Source organism: Aythya ferina (assembly GCF_964211825.1).
Source record: "Aythya ferina genome assembly, contig: HAP1_SCAFFOLD_29, whole genome shotgun sequence".
Taxonomy (NCBI): domain Eukaryota; kingdom Metazoa; phylum Chordata; class Aves; order Anseriformes; family Anatidae; genus Aythya; species Aythya ferina.
The window spans coordinates 3,936,146-3,956,712 of NW_028181463.1; the positions used below are offsets into that span (position 1 = coordinate 3,936,146).

Consider the following 20,567-nt stretch of genomic DNA (forward strand, 5'->3'; position numbering starts at 1 on the left):
TGTGAAATCCCCCACATCCTCAAGCTCTCCTGCTCAGATGCCTACCTCAGGGAAGTCTGGTCACTTGTGTTTAGTGTTTCTTTAGTCCTTGGTTGCTTTATTTTCATTGTGGTGTCCTATGGGCAGATCTTCATTGTGGTGCTGAGGATGCCTTCTGAGCAGGGCCGGCACAAAGCCTTTTCCACGTGCCTCCCTCACCTGGCCGTGGTATCCCTTTTTGTCAGCACTGTCATGTTTGCCTACCTGAAGCCCTCCTCCATTTCCCCTGCATCCTTGGACATGGTGGTGTCATTTCTGTACTCGGTGGTGCCTCCGACAGTGAATCCCCTAATGTATAGCATGAGGAACCAGGAGCTCAAGGATGCCTTGAAGAGACTGATGACTGGAGATGTTTCACAATCAAAAACATAGCCCATTTTTTTCTGCATATGACCCACAATACATTGCAGGCTCAAGGTTTGTTCTGTTATCTTTTTTGTCATTTTTCTTACTCTGGAGAGCATCACCACCAGCTCAGAGATATACGGTGCATCGAAGGAGGTTCACCAATGGCTGGCCAGTCCACTGCTCATTGCTCATCTCATAAAGGCTCCCTGGGAAGTAGGATGTCCAGGAGAAGAGCAGGGCCCCCTGTAGGTTCATGGGAGATGTATAAAGGGAAACCCATTGCTGCTGGTGCCAGCAGGCACATCATACACTCACAGAGAGATGAACACGAGCAAGCACAAATGCCATCAGCCATTCCTACAAGTCTCATGAAGGCCAGTGGGGCAGACAGTGTCACGAGGTTAAGTAACATGCCTTGGGAAATCACCTTTATCCAGCTCTGAGATGTGCTTCCTTGAAGCAAGGTCCCTGTGACCATTCCTCACGCCGTGGGGCATCTCAGAGGAGGGCAGAGCAGGGCAAAGCACTGCAGGGCTGAGGTGCCTCCCAGCCTCTGGCAGTGGCTGCAGGAGCCAGAGGGACACTGCAGGCACTGCAGTGCACTGTGCGTGGTGTGCAAGGCAGAGACTCGTGTCTCTCAACAGCCCCGTGTGTATGAGGAGCGTGGGAGGCCAGCTCAGATGTGGACACCTCACAGAGCGCTGCCGTTGCCCTGTGTGACTCCAGAACCAACCCCCAGTGTCTCTGTGAGATTTCTGTAACCCCCCTCTCACAGGCTCATTACAGATGCCCCTCTCTGCTATGTCACACTACCCTGCCTTTCTGGACCAGGCCATCAAGCGTTTGGATCAGAGAGATTTCTGGGGACTTGGAAAAAGCAGACAGCAAACTCGTCTTCAGGAAGCACAAGAAAAAGGACTGGGAGATTTGCAGTTGTCACCTCTGCCCATGGGAACGTGATGGAGAAAGTCCTGCCACAGGTGAAGCAGTAGGGGAGGGCAGAGAAGGGAATATGGTGAACCTGGATTTAGCAAGGCCTTTGCCATAGTCTCCTGGAGTCTCTCTTTAGCCACATTGCTGATATTCACACTGAAGAAGGGGATGAAGTTGGGGGGGGAGAAGTTGGCTGGACATTAGTGGTACAAAGTCCTCCTGCCAGCCAGTTACCAGCAGCATCCTTCAGTCATGGGCACTTGGACCAACACTGTTGACCCTTTTTTATCTCCCTTTATGATGGCATGGAGCACTTTTCCAAGTCATCATCTCATCAACATGAGTTATTCTTTAATTCAGTGACTTCTTCCCTTGGAGTTCTGCTTGAAGACGGAAGAGGTGGAGGAAGAAGAAAAAAGAAAAAAAAAAAGTTGGGAAATATCTTTTGGTAAATGTTTGCATAAGACTATTCACAGAAAAAGCATACATTGGTAGATAATCCTTGTCCACAGTGCTGTCAATAATAAATAAAATAAATAAATAAACAAATAAAATAATAATAATAAAAAACCTATGAGACTAAATCAAGAGAATTCATAGAAAAATAAAAAGCTGGTGGTGTTGCCATAAAAGACTCTTTCAGCTGTTACTTAGAGTCCTTTTACGCACAGGTTCCCATTGTTTCCTAGATCTACTTTCATGGCTGGTTTCCATTCTCTATTCAGAGGTGGCCACTGACTCCAGGATGCCCTGGGGTAGCCAAGGAACGCAGATGGGACAAGTGACATGAGGGAGCACTTTTGGAGCACAAGCTGAGGGGCATGAACTGAGGCTAGGCCCTACAGGGGCTGTACAGGGCTGCTAAGCACAGAATCATAGAACTGCTCATGTTGGAAGGGACCTTAAAGAGCCTGTGGTTCCATAAGTTTCACAAACACCCAAATCTCAAGCCTGTGCCACACCAGTGCTGGCCTAGGCCTTTTACTTCAAACGTAGGCCTTTTCCTGCAGCATATACCACGTTGGTCATGGCACAAAAATACAGTTTCTACACCAGAGATCTGGAGCCTCCTTCATGTGAGGCCGCATTTCAGTGTCCTTTGTGCTGCTTGCAGGGTTTTGTCTCATGGATGAACTGGATCACAGAATCCCAGAATCATCTAGGCTGGAAGAGACCTCCAAGATCACCTAGTCCAACCTCTGACCTACCACTAACAAGTCCTCCACTAAACCATATCACAAAGGATCACTAAGTATTCTGAAACTCAATACCATGCTTTTATTATAGTTATTCTTATTGTAATTGTTATTGTTACTGTAATTGTAATTGTAATTGTAATTGTAATTGTAATTGTAATTGTTATTGTTATTACTGTTACTACTGTTATTATTACTTTCCCTCTGAAGCACAATCACAGAATCAGAGAATCATACAGCAGTTGAGTTGGAAAGCACCTCGACGATCATCTAGTTCCAACCCCCCTGCCATAGGCAGGGACGCCACCCCCTAGATCAGGTTCCTCAGGGCCTCATCTAACGTGGCCTTGAACGCCCCCAAGGATGGAACATCCACAGCCTCAGCCACAGCATTCCACTCCCTGGAATGCAAGTCATCAAGTCCCATAGACTTGTACTTCTTGAGCTTCTTCAGGTGGCCTCAAACCTTCTCTTCACTTACAACAGGTGGGAATTTGCACCCCCCAGCATCTATCTATGGGTTCAGAGAATGAAAGACTTGGGAAGCCTGACTGGCAGGGAAGACTGAAGAAAAGAAGTTGTTGAGTCCCTCAGGCTTCTCCATGTCTGTCATTATCAGTTCACCCTTCTCATCCATCAGAGGGGGGTACACTCTCCTTGGCCTTTCTTTTCTGAGCAAAGTACCTATAGGATCTCTTCCTGTTATGCTTTTATTCCCCAGATAAGCTGAGTTCCATCCATGCCTTGGCTTTCCTTATCCCATCCCTGCACATCTGAAACTGAAGCATGTGAGAGGGCCTGGGAAAAGTAGACTGGGATCCACAGAAGCCATTTGGGAAACAAAACTTGTAGGTCGGAAGCATGATTATGTGGAGGTGCAGAGCTGATGGGCACATTGCTCAGGATGCGCCTAAAGATCTTTGTGTCCTTTTCCCTCCTGACTACAATGCCACTTCCTTCTCAGGAATGGAGGAGCCAACAGAGGTGAGACAGATACACTGAGATGTTAAATGTCATCAGAAAGCTGATCCCAGTAAGATATGGGGAGGTCAGGAGCAGCAGTGAGATTATGGGGTGGGAAGAGGAGCATGGCCAGCAGAAATTAATGATTTCATAGAGGTAAGAGCATTCATGCAATGCCAGTAGTGCATTAAGACTGGCTTAAAACAGTCTTATATGGCCCTTACTTTACTTAAGCTAGTAATTTTAACGCTAAATAAACCTAAATTCTACTACGATAAACTGAAATAAATCAATTTTCTCTCTTGATAACCGTAATCCTTTCACTTAACACATACATTAAAATGCCTTATTTAACCCTAGACTCCTTGATAGACAAAAAACACCAATTAACCACAGAGCTTGTCCATACCTTAACCACAGACCTGACAGCACAAGCAGAACACCAAACACTCCCCCTAAAACTTTGCTTAATCTCTAACCCAGAAAGTGAAAAAGAGATACCGAGGGGGTTAGAGAAAATTCAGCTCTGCCTCAGGATCTCCTGCCCCAGCAGGAGCAATGTGACAGTGGCAGTGACTGGGAGGTCACTTCTGTCTCTGCACTTGATATGGCAGCAGCAGGAACGTGTCACAGAAAGGGACTTTGAGATCACATGTGTCTGGAGGTGGCAGGTCAGCCTTGACTTCTCCCTGGGAGCTGCACTTTTGGGCTGACATCTGGCAGTGGCTCTGCTAGGCCAGCAGAAGGCACCTGCTTGGCATGCTGACTGGGGAATCCCCTCTGCCTCCAGACCCAGGAGGACCCAGGCAGAAGGAGGTCAAAGGTTGGACTCGATGATCTAGAGGTCTCTTCCAACCTAGAAATTCTGTGTGTTTGTGTGTGTCTGTGTGTGAAGGCCCAAAGGTGAGTTCTCCAGTCCCTTCTGCTTGAGTCCATGACTGCAGAGCAGGAGGCACAAGGCTTGGCTGTGTCTAGCCAAGAAGCTGCAAGGCCAGTAGCAGGCCCATGGCTTGGAAGGCACTTCTGAGGTGACTTGTGTCTGGTTGGCTGACAGGCTGCAAGGATCGAGATGGTTTGGGATGCCTACTTCAGGAGTGGTTTCCACCCTGATAGAGTATCTTTGGTAGTAGGAAAGAGCAGGAGAGAAAAAAAATGCCACAAAGTGTGCATTGGAAGGTTGGCAAAGGCCATGAGGAGGAAGAAATGTCCAGGGGAAAAACTGGTCTTGCTGCTAGTAACAGAGGCAAAGAATGCATTAAGTGTCTCAGCCTTTACCTCATCCCTTGTCAACAGGTTTTCCCCCCAGAATCCAATAAAGGATTATGATTCTCCCTAATCCTCCTTCATTTAAAGTAGTTTTATTTATTTATTTATTTATTTATAGAATCATAGAATCATAGAATATCCTGAGTTGGAAGGGACCCTTAAGGATCATCAAGTCCAACTCTTGACACCGCACAGGTCTACCCAAAAGTTCAGACCATGTGCCTAAGTTCACAGTCCAATCTCTTCTTAAATTCAGACAGGCTCGGTGCAGTGACCACTTCCCTGGGGAGCCTGTTCCAGTGTGCAACCACCCTCTCTGTGAAGAACCCCCTCCTGACGTCAAGCCTTTATTTCTATTTGTTTATTGTCTTTGACAATAATAGATGGATTGAGGTGCAGCTGGGCTTTAGCCCTTCTAATTTTGATCTGCACAGCCCCATAACATTCAGGACACAGCTCCAGAGAAACTGACAGCATGCATGAGAAAAACGCGCAGCAAATGTTGAACCTTACAGCCTTCCATCCCCTGCCCTTGAGTGACTGTGCTGCAACTCCATTTAGCTGGTTACTCCTGAATTATCTAAATTTCCCTGCAACCCTTGCTGCTGCTGCTATCTAGTCAGAGATAGCACAATTACACTAAGGTTGAACTGTCTGCCTGCTGACACTAACAGCTGATAGAATGGAGCATCAATGTGGGTAAACCTTGAGAATCTGCAGGATTTTGACTTCAGAAAACTGTTGACTTTAACATGGAGAAGAGCCCAGTCCTGTACCAGAGGAAGAGAAACCCCACACATCAGGGCAGACTGGGACCCTGCTGAGTGAGTAATGTCCAGCAGGAGGAGGGCCTGGGAACCATGAGGGATGCCATACGAGCAGTGGTGCCTGCTCACGAGGAACCAGGGCAGCTTCCTACAGAGCTGCCTTATGAGAAGCATGGCCACCAAGAAGATCTGAGTTATCACGCTCGGCTCCAATCTGCTGTGACACCACAGAGATAAGGGTCTGCAGCCAAAAAGGAAAGATGTGGAGGTCTCATAATCCTTAGGAAAGCCATGTATAGACAGGACAGAGGACTGTGACAAGGCTGAAACTCCCAGCAGGAGCAGGTCTTTGTGTTCATATCTATGACTGTTGTCTCTGCCACAGACGCCCATGAGGAGACAGATTATTATTAAAGCACCAAGACCTCATTGCCTCCTAACCCCCAACCATGAAGCAGGCAGGGGTAGTACTATTCTTCTACACTTGGCCATGCACATCCCCATCTCCTACTGCCCCACAAAGAGCCCTGAGTAACCTGTCAAGGAAAGGATCTCCCTTCCAAAGCACTTGGGGTCAAGGCCTGGCCCTTGTGCTTGGTGACACACATCCAGTTTTCCTACACATCAGTGTCATCTTCACATTGCCTTTGTCTCCTTGTCCTCACTGCCTCCAGGGTTCTGATCTAACGAGCTCCACGGGAGCCTGTGTCAGTGCTGGCCCTCAGGGGGACACTGCAGGAAACTTGCCTCTGACTTGGACTTCTGGAGAGATGTCTTCAATTGTCTCTGAGTGCCTGAGGTTTGTGGGCTCATCAGCAAAGCCCCCAGAGGGGTGATTGCAGTGCCTTGGGCTGGTGCTGTGCTGCTGAGCTGGGCTGGGCTCGTGAGCCCAAGGGGTGCTTGTGGCAAGAGGGCCCTGGTGCAGAGAGACAGCTATGGTCAGGAGCAGCTCCTCTGCACTGCGCAGCAGGAAAGAGACACAGAAGCACAGACACAGAGAGAAGAAAAGGAGAGAGGGGCTGAAGGCAGTTGGCAGTGGGAGGATGCTGAGAGCTGCCTGCAGGAGAAACCTGCACAGCCCTTGACAAGGTAAGTGTCTGGCTGCAGGGCCATGCAACTTCAGGTCCTGGAAGGGTCTCCTGCTGGGTGTTGTTTCTGGGAGGGCAGTGGGCAATGCAGTAGGCTTTGAGAGTCCTGCTGGGTTTCAGTGCAAATTGAGGAAGTCTGGCAGAAGCCCCTTGGAGTGCCCTAAGGCAGGTGCCCCCGGTCAGCCCGGAACACCCTGCCCTGGCTGGCCATGCCAGGCTCTCTGTCAGCTGCCCTGTAACTCCTGCAGCCATGGAGGTGCCCCTTGGCAGGGCCCTGTTGGTGGCAGGGTGCTGCAGGGCAGCGCTGAGCACAGCCGAGTGAGATGGGGTCTGTGCACATCGGTAGGGGGAATGAAGAGGAGGGCGCAGAGCAGCAGCTCCCTGCAGGGACAGCTGCAGGCAGCACAGAGGGGCAGGCGGCCAGAAGGAGCTGTTGGCAGAAACGCCGTGAAAGGGGGGATTTGGGCACCTCGTGGCCATGCCCTGCAGTGCAGACGCCTTCCCCTGGAGCAGCCCCTCCCTGGCCTCCTCTTCCCCTGCAGCCCATGGGCTTTGGGGCAGGCAGAGGTAGAAGAGAAGGTAGAGCTCAAAGAGATGCTCCCAAGCTCTGTCTGTGTGAGAACTTCACCTCAGGTGAGGTTTCTGTCCAGCTGCACTTGGACTGGGGATTCTCTGCTCTCAGTTGTCTCCAGTTGCTTCTCAGGGAAACTCATGAGCTGGATGGTCCTGCGGCTCAAAGACAGGAAATACAGGGTAGATTAAAACACGACTTGTGGGCAGTGGCCTGTGTAACTCTGCATTCAGATGAGTTGTTTGAAATAACACTGAAAAGATCATTAATCTGACCAGAGAACTGAACTTGAGCTTCCCCCATGTTCCTGATTCCTTCCTGCTGTATAGCAGAGAGGACTCCTCTGCAACCTACAGCAGCCGATGCTCCCAGTGCCACTCTCAGCCAGCACCAGCCACAGCTCAAGCAGGAGAGATGCCAAAAGATTTTCGTGCAAAGAGAGATGCTCAGGTTACGGGGTGCTTTAAGAGACACAATAGGTTTTCCTCAGAGAACTCTGTTTTAACATTCTTCTGCATTTTGCTCTTTACCAGGAAAGCATGTGTATGGACAGCAAATGCCCAACATCAGCTCTGTGAGTGAGTTCCTCCTGCTGGCATTCGCAGACACGCGCGAGCTGCAGCTCCTGCACTTTGCACTCTTCCTGGGCATCTACCTGGCTGCCCTCCTGGGCAACGGCCTCATCCTCAGCGCCGTAGCCTGCGACCACCATCTCCACACCCCCATGTACTTCTTCCTCCTCAACCTCGCCCTCCTCGACCTGGGCTGCATCTCCACCACTCTGCCCAAAGCCATGGCCAATGCCCTCTGGGACACCAGGGCCATCTCCTATCAAGGCTGTGCTGCACAGGTCTTTTTCTTTCTCTTCTGCATATCAGCAGAGTATTATAACCTTACTATCATGGCCTACGACCGCTATGTTGCCATCTGCAAGCCCCTGCATTACGGGAGCCTCCTGGGCAGCAGAGCTTGTGCCCAGATGGCAGCAGCTGCCTGGGGCAGTGGCTTTCTAATTGCAGTCCTGCACACAGCCACTACATTTTCCCTGCCCCTCTGTCAAGGCAATGAGCTTAATCAGTTCTTCTGTGAACTTCCTCAAATCCTCCAGCTGTCCTGTTCAAAGTTGTTCCTCGGGGAGTTTGGGCTTATTTTACTTAGTGTCTGTCTAGCATTTGGTTGTTTTGTTTTCATTGTGCTATCCTATGTGCAGATTTTTAGGGTGGTGCTGAGGATGCCCTCTTCTCAGGGCCAGCACAAAGCCTTTTCCACGTGTCTCCCTCACCTGGCTGTGGTCTCTCTGTTTATCAGCACTGCCATGTTTGCCTACCTGAAGCCCCCCTCCATCTCCTCCCAATCCCTGGACCTCGTGGTTGCAGTTCTATACTCTGTGGTTCCTGCAGCCATGAACCCCCTCATCTATAGCATGAGGAACCAGGAGCTCAAGAATGCCTTGCAGAAACTCTTTGGATACATAGATCTTCATCTTAATAATGGACTATAGTCCTAACCGGACTCAAAGTTTTTCTGACAATATGTTAGAACAGTCTTTTCTTATTATTTTCTTTTATACCATTTTCTGAAACTTGTTTTTATCATATATTAATGATATTCTAAGTTTCCTATCTGTTACTTATTTCTTTTTATTTTTGTCCAAAAGCTTTGCCATGTAACTATAGAACTTGTCTTTCTGTGTAGATAAAGAAAATAAAGAATCCAGGATAAATTAACTACTTTCAGCTGCTGTCTCTTCACAGCTCTGGAGCTGGGGGAGCAGTGCCAGCACGCAGGAGGGGCTCAGGACCAAGAGCCCAGCTGCCACATGCAGGAGCAGCCCCGGTGTCCCTCGGGGCTGCCCCTCACTGCCCGCTGGGCTCTGCCTCTCTGCTGCCCTCGGGTCGGGGCTGCTGCTTCCCTGGCCATGGCCATGGCCAGCAGCAGGATCAGAGTCCCAAAGTGACCAGTGAAAGACCAAGGGCTGGTCTGGGAGCTCCCTTCCTGGTTCCACATTGCCCAGCAAACAGTAACTGGCCTTTGACTGTCCTGGGACTGTCCCACTGGTGCTGGGTCTGATGGCAAATGGCATCCTGGAGAGGAATCTGGAGCTGCTCTGTGGCTGGGCCAGGCCTCTTGTGCTGGCCTGGGGAGCGGGGCTGGCCCTGCGGGGCACAGGCACTCTGTGCTGGGGATCTCCCAGGCATGAGACAAGAGGTCGTGAAGCTTCATGGACCTCCATCTCCTGTGCAGTGACTGGTGGAAACCAAAGCAATCCAAGCCTGATGGAGTCCTGATGCTGTGCCAGTATTGCTCAGCAATGGACAAAACACTGGTGTGATACCAATGCTGTACATGTATGACCAATGCTCGAAATGACCATTTCAGATGGATGACCATTTCTCAAGAGCCCCCGACTTGTCTTTGATGGGGTTTGTTGTGCTGGGCTGGGCTGCTGTTACAGGGACAGAGACTACTACTGGCAGTAGAGGTGCCCTGGGAAGTCCACCTGGCTCAATCTGTAGCCCCAAGGGTCTCCTTCAGGTCCTCTCTGACAGCGGCCAGTCCAGGGAAGTTCCTCAGATGCAGCCGAGTATCTAGAGGTGGAACTGGTTGCTTATGGTCAGACAGCAAAGCTTTGCCCCAAATCCTGTGCATTCCTTCAGTATTTAAGGAATAGAGCACCTAATTGTCATCACTTGAAGGGATTTGGGTGAATCCTTTCCACAAAGCGCCCCACATTAAGTTGAATTTCTGTTGTCACAAAATGAGAATTTCCAGGATGTATATTCACTGCAGAAAAAGAAATACCGTTCTTCCCCTGCACTTGCACTACTCTGTTGATTCTGATGTGCATTTAAGGCCATAATCTTCCACTGGTCCTGATTAAACTGACAGTGTTGGAAGTTCCCTTTCCAGCTCTCTGTCTGGACCTATGCACTTCCCATTGGTCTCCAGATTTGCCCACTGCAAACCTTTGATCATTCTGATCCCTCTAACCTACCCAGTTAGTCTCTGACCATCAGGGAGTTCAAATTTGACCATGTTTAACAAGTTTATCTAATCATGTCCTTAGGCAGCTCCTCAACTCTTTTTCTATTTAGCATTTCCAATCTAGCTGTATAAAATATTTTATCTTGAAATAAAATAAAATAAAATAAAATAAACAAACAAACAAACAAACAAAATAAATCTAATTTCTTGTCCATCTAATTTCTACTTCTTCCTTTTGGAATGTGAAGTTGCCTAGAGGCAGCCTGGACTGGGCACACAGCTGAGGAGTTTGTTCTATTTTTCAGCAAATTGTAACATGGTTTACAGTTGTTTGTTTCAAAAAAATAAAGTAAAATAAAATAAAATAAAATAAAATAAAATAAAATAAAATAAAATAAAATAAAACAAAACAAAATAACAACAACAACAACAACAATAATAATAATAATAACAATAATAATAAAAAATTATGTGCCTCCGTGCAGCCTAAGGTGGGAACTGGTGCAATGGACATTTATGTCCAAGTGTTGATTTCAGTGGAGAATCTGTGTGTTGGGTCTGTCTGAGCTGGAGTCACCTTTTCCCTGCAGCAGCCCGCACAGTGCTGTGCTCTGCACTCGTAGCTGGAACAGCACTGATATCACTCCAGTGTTGCGTCTATTGCTGCGTAGTGCTGGCACAGCATCAGGACTCCTTCTGAGCCCAGAAGAGCCAGCAGTGGGGGTGGGCAAGTGGTGGGGAGGGGACATTGCCAGGACAGCTGACCTAAACCAACCAAGCGATATTCCATAACACCTAATGTCACACTCAGCAATAAAAGGGGGGCTCTCGTGGGGAAGGGGGCTGTTCCTCCTGAACAACCACTACGCGTTTTGAGGCCCTGCTTCCCAGGCCGTGGCCGAACACCGCTCGCTGATGGGAAGTAGAGAATAATTTTTTCTCTCTCTGTACTACCACGCAGACTGATTGTTTCTTTTGTCTCTGTTTTTCCTCCCCATTCCTTTTCCCTTTAATTAAACCTTTCTCATCTCTAAACTCGAGTTCTCTGTGTTGTATTTTCTCCCCCTTCCTCTTTGAGGAGAGGGAGAGTGGGAGAGTGGTTGTGGTGGAGCTCGGCTGCCCACCTGAGTAAAACCACCACACATGGCCAGCAGAAATTAATGATTTCATAGAGGTAAGAGCATTCATGCAATGCCAATGCTGCAGTAACACTGACTTAAAACAGTAATGTATGTCCCTTACCTTACTGGAAACAGTGATTTTAATCCCTAAACCTAAATGCTACTACAACACTCTGAAAGGAATCAATTTTCTCTCTTGATAACCGTAATCCCTTCACTTACCACTAACATTAAAATGCTCTACTTAACCCTAAACTCCTTGGCAGATGTAAAACACCCGTAAACCACAGAGTTTGTCCATATCTCCACCACAGACGTGAGAGAAAAAGCAGAACACCAAACAATCCCACTAAAACTTTGCATAATCTCTTACCCAGAAAGTAAAAAGAGATACCAAGGGGGCTAGAGAAAGCTCAGCTCTGCCTCAGGATCTTCTGCCCCAGCAGGAGGAATGTGACCATGGCAGTGACTGTGAGGTCACTTCTGTCTCTGCACTTGATAGGGCAGTAGCAGGAACATGTCACAGAAAGGGACTGGGAGGTTACTTGTGTCTGGAGGTGGCAGGTGACAGTCCTGTGTCTTGACATAGACCTGGGATCTGGACTTTTGGGCTGACATCTGGCAGTGGCCCTGCTACGCCAGCAGAAGGCATCTGCTTGGCATGCTGACTGGGGAATCCCCTCTGCCTCCAGACCCAGGAGGACCCACGCAGAAAGAAGGCCCCCAGATGGGTTGTCCAGTCCCTTCTGCTTGAGTCCATGACTGCACAGCAGCAGGCACAAGGCTTGGCTGTGTCTAGCCAAGAAGCTGCAAGGCCAGCAGCAGGCCCATGGCTTGGAAGCTGCTGCTGAGTATCTATGATGTGACCTTAGCTTCATTTTTCAAGGAACAGCTGGTGAGGGTTGATGAGACGGTGAAATGATGGAAATGCTGGGATGATGGCAAGGTGGTGAACAGAGATGGGTGTCTGCAGACTTCCAGGAAATAGGACAAAGTGTGGGACAAAGAGTGCTGGCAAGAATGGAAGGCACCAACAGCCCTGTCACTTTGCCTAGAGCTTATGAGAAGATGACATATAGTCATTGCAATGCAGCCTCTTTGCTTCCTTGCAACCCTGTGCAGAGGCAGGGTGGTGTCATACCAGTGTTCTTCTCAGGCATCACACTGCCCACCACATTCCTCAGACCCCCAGGAAAAGTCCTGAGCCAGACAGGGGGGTGCAGGATCTCCCCTCACAGTGGCTGGGGTCAGGCCTTGGCTCTTCTGCTTCACCAAAACCAAGAAAGACTTTTCTCAGCACAGTGCTTTGCCTGTCTATAATCATGGCCTCCAATTATCTGCCCTAAGCAGTCCCTGGGGAGGCTTTGTTAGTAACAGCCCTCAGTAGGGCCCATTAATACTCCAAGTCACTTCAGCTTTTCCTTTTGAGTTTGTTTTTTTTTCGCACAGTTGCATCGTTCTCGTCTCAGTACCAAAGTTTCATTGACTCAGCACCAAAACATACAATGGAACTCATTAAAACACAGAAACTCCTAAGGAGCCATATCTCTCCCACCATTTTCAACAAGTCTTCAAGACTTGATCAGCTAACTGGAGAGCTTTCATGTTGTAGTTAAGGGGGAAGATTTCAAGGAGCATCTAATAAAAATCTTTCTTCATTTTAAAGGCTGAATTTTGTTCCGTTTCAGTTTAGAGCATCATTCTCCTGGTCTAGGGTTTCTCCTTTGAAGCCCTGCATAGATAGGAAGAACAGGAGTTTTCCTATTTCAAAACAAACAACAGGAAATCATGCTGCAATTTTCAAAAAAAAAAGAAAAAAAAAAAAAAAACACCTCAGGTTCCTTATTTTGTTGCCTCGAGTGATGTTTACCTTCCCAAAAGGATGACTGTACATGATGTATGTACCTTGAACTCAATGAAACTCTAAGCAGCAACTGGGTCACTGAGAGTGGTCTGAATGATTAAACGGTAAGAGGAGGGCAAACCAGGAGAATGATGGGAAGTGCATAGGTCCAGAGAGGCAGCTGGAAAGGGGACATTCAGCAGGGTCTGTGTAATCAAGATGAGTTTTGTGCCTGGAAGATGAGGGAGGGAGCACACCATGATAGAAAAGCGATGACAACGCAACTACAGGTGAACACCAGTATTTCTTCTCCTGGGATGAATATACATCCTGAAAAATCACATTTCTTCATGATAGAAATTACACTTCACTTGAGACATTTCACAGAAAGGATTGAGTCTTTTGAGCTGATGAGTTGTTGCTTTATTATTCAAGTACTGAAAAAAAAATACTGGGTATTCTGGCAGAGCTTTGCTGTCTGACCATAAGCAACCAGGGAAAACCTCCAGTGGCCCCGTTGTGTTTCAGGCACTTCCCTGGACCAGCAGATGTCAGAAAAGAGCTGCAGGAAGCCGGAGCCCTTTGGGAAAATCAGGTGGAGCCAGGTGGAGTTCCCAGGGCACCTCCACTGCCAGCAGTGGTCTTTGTCCCTGTAACTGCAGCCCAGTCCAGCACAGGAACACCCCTTCAAAGACAAACCTCTTCTTCAGTGGGTTCCTTGGATTGACCTAGATTTGAAATGGCCACTGGAAACCTGAGATACTCTCCCTTACTTAAACTAGACACTTGAACATCTGTTGATGACCTTCCTGGGTCATCTTTAGCAAACTCAGGCTGAAAAACTCAAGTATAGCATGCTTCAAATGGCTGAGGCAGAACACATCAGCTTGCCCCACTTTGCAAATGGCCCCCGTCCAACTAACATTTTGAAAGCAACAAATATGGAATGACCCTGCAGGTCAATGTGCAGAGTAAGGGAAAGTCACATATATTGTGCTGGAGTAGCAGAAGGCAAAAAGCATTGTATTGTGCCTCAGAATAATTAAGGAGACCTAATCCAGTTCATCCATGAGGAAAAGCAGAGAGAAGGATGTTGATTTTGGCCTAACATGAAGAAGGATGTGCATCACTGGTGAAAGAACCGGCATTTATGCCATTACCAATGTGAATTACACAAGCACCACTGCACCTAATGGTAACCTGTCTGCCCAGGCTTAGTATTCCCACAAAGCAGGGGAGAGGGCACTGACAGCCAAGGGACACATTTGAGTGTGGAAGGTGGGGCCCAGCAGAGACAAGGAGTCAAGGCAGTGGGGTGGGGGAGGCAAAGCAGAATCAGCCCAAGGGGTGGTGCTGCTTGTGAGGACACGTTTGTGGCAACAGCTGGAGTGGGCAGCAGCTGTGCGCAGGCGAGGGGAGGCCAGGAAGCGCATGCCAAGAACACTCCTGCCAGCAGAGCCAAGGCCAGGGGCACAGCCTGGCCCTGGGCTCTTCCTGACGGCCCTGCAGGTCCTGGCAGGCTTTGGGGAGGGGACAAATGCCCTGAGCCCCCTTCCTGCTCTGCCCAGGCCAGCAAGGGCCCAGTGCGGCCTCCTCTCCCCTGCCCCTGCAGCTCTGGGCTCCCTTCCCACAGCCCTGGCTCTGCAGCACCAAGCCCTGCTGGGAGCCCTCCCCTGCATGCTGCCACTGCTCCCTGATGCTGCTGTTGCCCTCTGCCGGGCACTGCCCAGCCCAGCTCAGCCCCTGCCCACTTCTCTCCACCTCCCTGCCCTCTCCCCAGCCAAGCCCAGCAGCCCAGGCTGTGCTGGCCCCAGGGCAGTGCCCACCGCAGGCTGCTGCAGGGCTCTAGGCACGGCCACCACAGCCCCAGCCCCTTGCAAGGCACCGCAGCTGCTGCCTCAAAGGCAGCTCTGGGCCTCCCCAGCAGTCCCCACGCTGGGGCCAGACCCGGCTCAAGAGATGGAGGTCTGTGAAGCTGCAGGAGCCCTGCTCTCTTGCCTGGCAGATCCCCAGCACACAGTGCCTGTGCCCCGCAGGGGCAGCCCCGCTCCCCAGGCCAGCACAAGAGGCCTGGCCCAGCCACAGAGCAGCTCCACATTCTTCTCCAGCATGTTATTTGCCATCAGACTAAGCACAACCGGGACAGTTCCAGGCCAGTCAAGGCCAGTTATTGTTTGCTGAGCCATGGCCAGCCAAGAAGGGAACTCCCAGTCCAGCACTACACTGAGCACTCTGAAATTTTGATCCACAGTGAAGGCCAGAAAAGCAAGAGGTCCGTTCATGCAGCAGTTCCTTGGGTATATTCCTTCCACCAGCTTTGGAAGAGCTGTGCAATGAAAGAGATGCCACTGTACAGACAGCAAGATACATGAGATCTGAAGACTTAGTTGAATGTGAAAGCACAAGAGAACAATGAGGAAGCCAAAGGGAGCAGCAGTGACAAGACCACGTCCTGCTGCTGGCCATGGCCATGGCTCCAGGGAAGCAGCAGCCCCAACCCGAAGGCAGCAGAGAGGCAGAGCCCAGCAGGCGGTGAGCCTCTTGGCCCTGAGCCCCTCCTGCATGCTGGGGCTGCTCCCCCAGAATCAGAGGAGATGGGAAGAGAGGGATACTGAGTCCAATGAATTTATCACAGAATCACAGAATCACAGAATTTTCTAGGTTGGAAGAGACCTCAAGGTCATCGAGTCCAACCTCCAACCTAACGCTAACAGCCCTCCACTAAACCATATCCCTAAGCTGTACATCTAAGCGTCTTTTGAAGACTTCCAGGGATGGTGACTCCACCACTTCCCTGGGCAGCCTGTTCCAATGCCTCACAACCCTTTCTGTAAAGAAGTTCTTCCTAACATCTAACCTAAAACTCCCCTGGCTCAACTTAAGCCCATTCCCCCTCGTCCTGTCACCACGCACGTGGGAGAACAGGCCAACCCCCACCTCTCTACAGCCTCCTTTAAGGTATCTGTAAAGAGCAATAAGGTCACCCCTGAGCCTCCTCTTCTCCAGGCTGAACAAGCCCAGCTCCCTCAGCCGCTCCTCGTAGGACTTGTTCTCCAGGCCCCTCACCAGCTTCGTCGCCCTTCTCTGCACCCGCTCAAGCACCTCGATGTCCTTCTTGTAGCGAGGGGCCCAAAACTGAACACAGTACTCGAGGTGCGGCCTCACCAGAGCTGAGTACAGGGGGACGATCACCTCCCTAGCCCTGCTGGTCACGCTGTTCCTAATACAAGCCAGGATGCCGTTGGCCTTCTTGGCCACCTGAGCACACTGCTGGCTCATATTCAGCCGACTGTCCACCATCACTCCCAGGTCCTTCTCTGCCTGGCAGCTTTCCAACCATTCCTCTCCCAGCCTGTAGCTCTGCTTGGGGTTATTGCGCCCCAGGTGCAGGACCCGGCACTTGGCCTTGTTGAACTTCATGCAGTTGACCTCAGCCCATCGGTGCAGCCTATCCAGATCCTCCTGCAGAGCTTTCCTACCCTCAAGCAGATCGACACACGCACCTAACTTGGTGTCATCTGCGAACTTACTGAGGGTGCACTCGATGCCCTCGTCCAGATCATCGATGAAGATATTAAAGAGGACCGGCCCCAGCACCGAGCCCTGGGGGACGCCACTAGTGACTGGCCTCCAACTGGACTTGGCTCCATTCACCACGACTCTTTGGGCCCGGCTATCCAGCCAGTTTCTAACCCAACGAAGCGTGCGCCAGTCCAAGCCAAGAGCAGCCAGTTTCTTGAGGAGAATGCTGTGGGAGACGGTGTCAAAAGCCTTGCTGAAGTCAAGGTAGACCACATCCACAGCCTTTCCCTCATCCACCCAGCGCGTCACTCTGTCATAGAAGGAGATCAGGTTCGTCAGGCATGACCTGCCTTTCATAAAGCCATGCTGACTGGGCCTGATCGCCTGCTTCCCCTGCAAGTGCTGCATGATGACTCTCAGGAGGATCTGCTCCATGAGCTTTCCTGGCACTGAGGTCAAACTGACAGGCCTGTAGTTTCCTGGGTCTGCCCTCCGGCCCTTCTTATAGATGGGCGTCACGTTTGCTAGCCGCCAGTCGATTGGGACCTCCCCCGATAGCCAGGACTGTTGATAAATGATGGACAGCGGCTTGGCCAGCTCCTCTGCCAGTTCCCTCAGTACCCTTGGGTGGATCCCATCTGGCCCCATCGACTTGTGCACATCTAAGTGCCGTAGTAGGTCACCAACCAGTTCTTCATGGATAATGAGGGCCACATCCTGCTCCCCATCCCCTTCCACCAGCTCAGGGTACTGGGTATCCAGAGAACATCCGGTATTGCCGCTAAAGACTGAGGCAAAGAAGGCATTGAGCACCTCCGCCTTTTCCTCATCTCTTGTAACTAAGTTTCCCCCCGCATCCAGTAAAGGATGGAGATTCTCCTTAGTCCTCCTTTTTGTGTTGATGTATTTATAGAAACGTTTTTTGTTATCTTTAACGGCAGTAGCCAGATTGAGCTCCAGATGAGCTTTGGCCTTCCTAATTTTGTCCCTGCACAGCCTCGCTACTTCTTTAAAGTCCTCCTTAGTGGCCTGCCCACTTTTCCAAAGCTTATAAACCCTCTTTTTCCTCCTAAGATCAAGCCACAATTCTCTGTTGAGCCAGGCCGGTCTTCTTCCCCGCCAGCTCGTCTTTGGGCACGTGGGAACAGACCGTTCCTGCGCCATTAAGACTTCCCTCTTGAAGAGCGCCCAGCCTTCCTGGACCCCTCTGCCCTTCAGAACCGCCTCCCAAGGGACTCCACCAACCAATGTCCTGAGCAGCTCAAAGTCAGCCCTCCGAAAGTCCAATACAGCGGTTTTACTGGTCCCCTTCCTGACCTCGCCAAGAATAGTGAACTCCACCATTGCGTGGTCACTCTGCCCTAGACAGCTCCCGACGATCACGTCCTCCACCAGTCCTTCTCTGTTTGTGAAGAGAAGGTCTAGCGGGGCACCTCCCCTGGTAGGCTCACTAACCAGCTGTCTTCTTTATTGTCTTTTTTTTTTTTTTATGCTGTCTTCTTTATTGTCTGTACTTACAGAGGAAGCCTAGTTCAATATGATTGATTAGAAGACATAGTCAAAGTAAATAAATTACTTAATAAATTAAAACAATGTCAAAAGTTATGAAAATAATAAAAATGAAAAATGAAATGAAAATCTCTCATAAGTTACTTAAAATAGAATGGTAGCATTTAAAGGATTATTATTGTTATTACAATATGATAATAATACTAAGTACAAAAAATGATATGATACAAATAACAATAATGTTAACAGCACTGATGCATAAGAAGCACATATAGAAACAGTTTCCTCACTGCAACCTTGAGCTCCTGGTTCCTCATGCTGTAGATGAGGGGGTTCACTGCTGGAGGTGCCACTGAGTACAAAAGTGACACCACCAAGTCCAGAGATGGGGAAGAGATGGAAGCGGGCTTCAGGTAGGCAAACGTGGAAGTGCTGAGAAAGAGGAAGGCCATGGCCAGGTGAGGGAGGCACGTGGAAAAGGCTTTGTGTCGGCCCTGTTCAGAGGGTATCCTCAGCATTGCCCTGAAGATTTGCACATAGGACAGCACAATGAAAACAAAAGAACCAAAGGCTAAAGAAATACTAAACCACAAGTGCCCCAACAAGTGCTCCCCCAGCTCCTGAGGGGATAGGAAGAGGTGGCAGCTCAGACCAATGAATTTCTTCTGGATTCTTTATTGTGTTTATCTACACAGGAAGCCTGGTTCTATAGGTAAATCTTTAACAAGTAGGAGGTTAAGATTAATATTATTTATATCTGAAACAATAGCTAGTGAAAATAACAACACAGACAAATAAAAAGAAAAAAAAAAAAAAGTATCTTAAAGATTTCTGAAAAAATAGGTGTTTCTGATTATAAGCTTATTGTTATAATCAACGAAGCTGAAGAATATGTATTCAATCAGTGTCATCACTGCAACCGTTAGTTCCAGGTTCCTCATGTTTTAGATGAGTGGGTTCACTGCTGGAGGCACTGGCGATGGGAAGAGACTGTGGTAGAGACTAATGAAATTGTCCCAGTTTCTTTATTGTCTTTATTTAAACAAGAATAATGATTGTAAAGTTATTTGAAATTATTGACTTCATAATAATAATAATAAAATAATAATTAGGAGGCTTAGAATAACATTAAATCAAAGCAACCAATTATAGGAAATAATAATAAAGAAAATTACTTTCAAGAATTTGCACTAAGAGTGTTTGTTTGCAGAAATCCTATTACCATTTTACGCACATTATTAATGCTGAAGGAAGAGGTATAAAATAGTTTCCTCACTGCATGTTTGAGCTCCTGGTTCCTCATGCTGTAAATGAGGGGATTCACTGCTGGAGGCAACACTGAGTATAGAACAGCCATCACCAGGTCCAGGGATGGGGAAGAGATGGAGGGGGGCTTCAGGTAGGCAAATATGGCAGTGCTGACAAACAGAGAGACCACGGCCAGGTGAGGGAGGCACGTGGAAAAGGCTTTGTGCTGGCCCTGAGAAGAGGGCATCCTCAGCACTGCACTGAAGATCTGCACATACGAGAAAACAATGAAAACAAAACAACCAATGACCAAAGAAATACTAAACAAAAGTGCCCCGACTTCCCTGAGGTAGGCATCTGAGCAGGAGAGCTTGATGATCTGGGGAATTTGACAAAAGAATTGGTCAACAGAGTTGCCTTGGCAGAGGGGAAGGGAAAATGTGTTGGCCGTGTGCAGGACAGCATTGAGAAAGCCACTGCCCCAGGCAGCTGCTGCCATCTGGGCACAAGCTCTGCTGCCCACGAGGCTCCCATAGTGCAGGGGCTTGCAGATGGCAACGTAGCGGTCATAGGCCATGACGGTGAGAAGGGAATACTCTGCTCCAATAAAATAGACAAAAAAGAAGACCTGTGCAGCACATCCTTGATAGGAGATGGCCCTGGTGTCCCAGAGGGCATTGGCCATGGCTTTGGGCAGAGTGGTGGAGATGCAGCCCAGGTCAAGGAGGGCGAGGTTGAGCAGGAAGAAGTACATGGCAGTGTGGAGGTGGTGGTGGCAGGCTATGGCACTGAGGATGAGGCCGTTGCCCAGGAGGGCAGCCAGGTAGATGCCCAGGAAGAGCGCAAAGTGCAGGAGCTGCAGCTTGTGCGTGTCTGCGAATGCCAGCAGCAGGAACTCACTCACAGAGCTGATGTTGGGCATTCTCTGACATTGGACACTGCTGTCTGTTGAAGAGGAGAAGGCAGAGCAATGTTAGTTCACACTTCTCTGAGGGAGACTTATTGCAAGTCTTAGAGCACCCTCCAGCCTGAGCATCTCTCTTTTCAGAAGAACCTTTCTGCAGCTCTCTTACTTGAGCTCCAGCTGGTGCTGGCTGAGAGTGCACTGGGAGCAGGGGCTGCTGTAGACTGCAGAGGAGTCCTTGCTGCTGTAGAAAAGAAAGAAATC

At 49.2% G+C, this 20,567-nt stretch overlaps 1 protein-coding gene across 1 annotated transcript in view; it reads right to left on the minus strand.

Moving 5' to 3' along the window:
- LOC311427925 (olfactory receptor 14C36-like) overlaps positions 1-20,084 on the minus strand; it is a gene marked incomplete at both ends in the record, with an annotated part of 221,329 nt that extends 201,245 nt beyond the window's left edge. Inside the window, one exon of the mRNA XM_084539507.1 lies at positions 19,443-20,084. Coding sequence (XP_084395633.1) covers positions 19,443-20,084 — 642 coding nt within the window. The remainder of the gene's footprint in view (positions 1-19,442) is intronic.
- Positions 20,085-20,567: the final 483 nt, after the last annotated feature.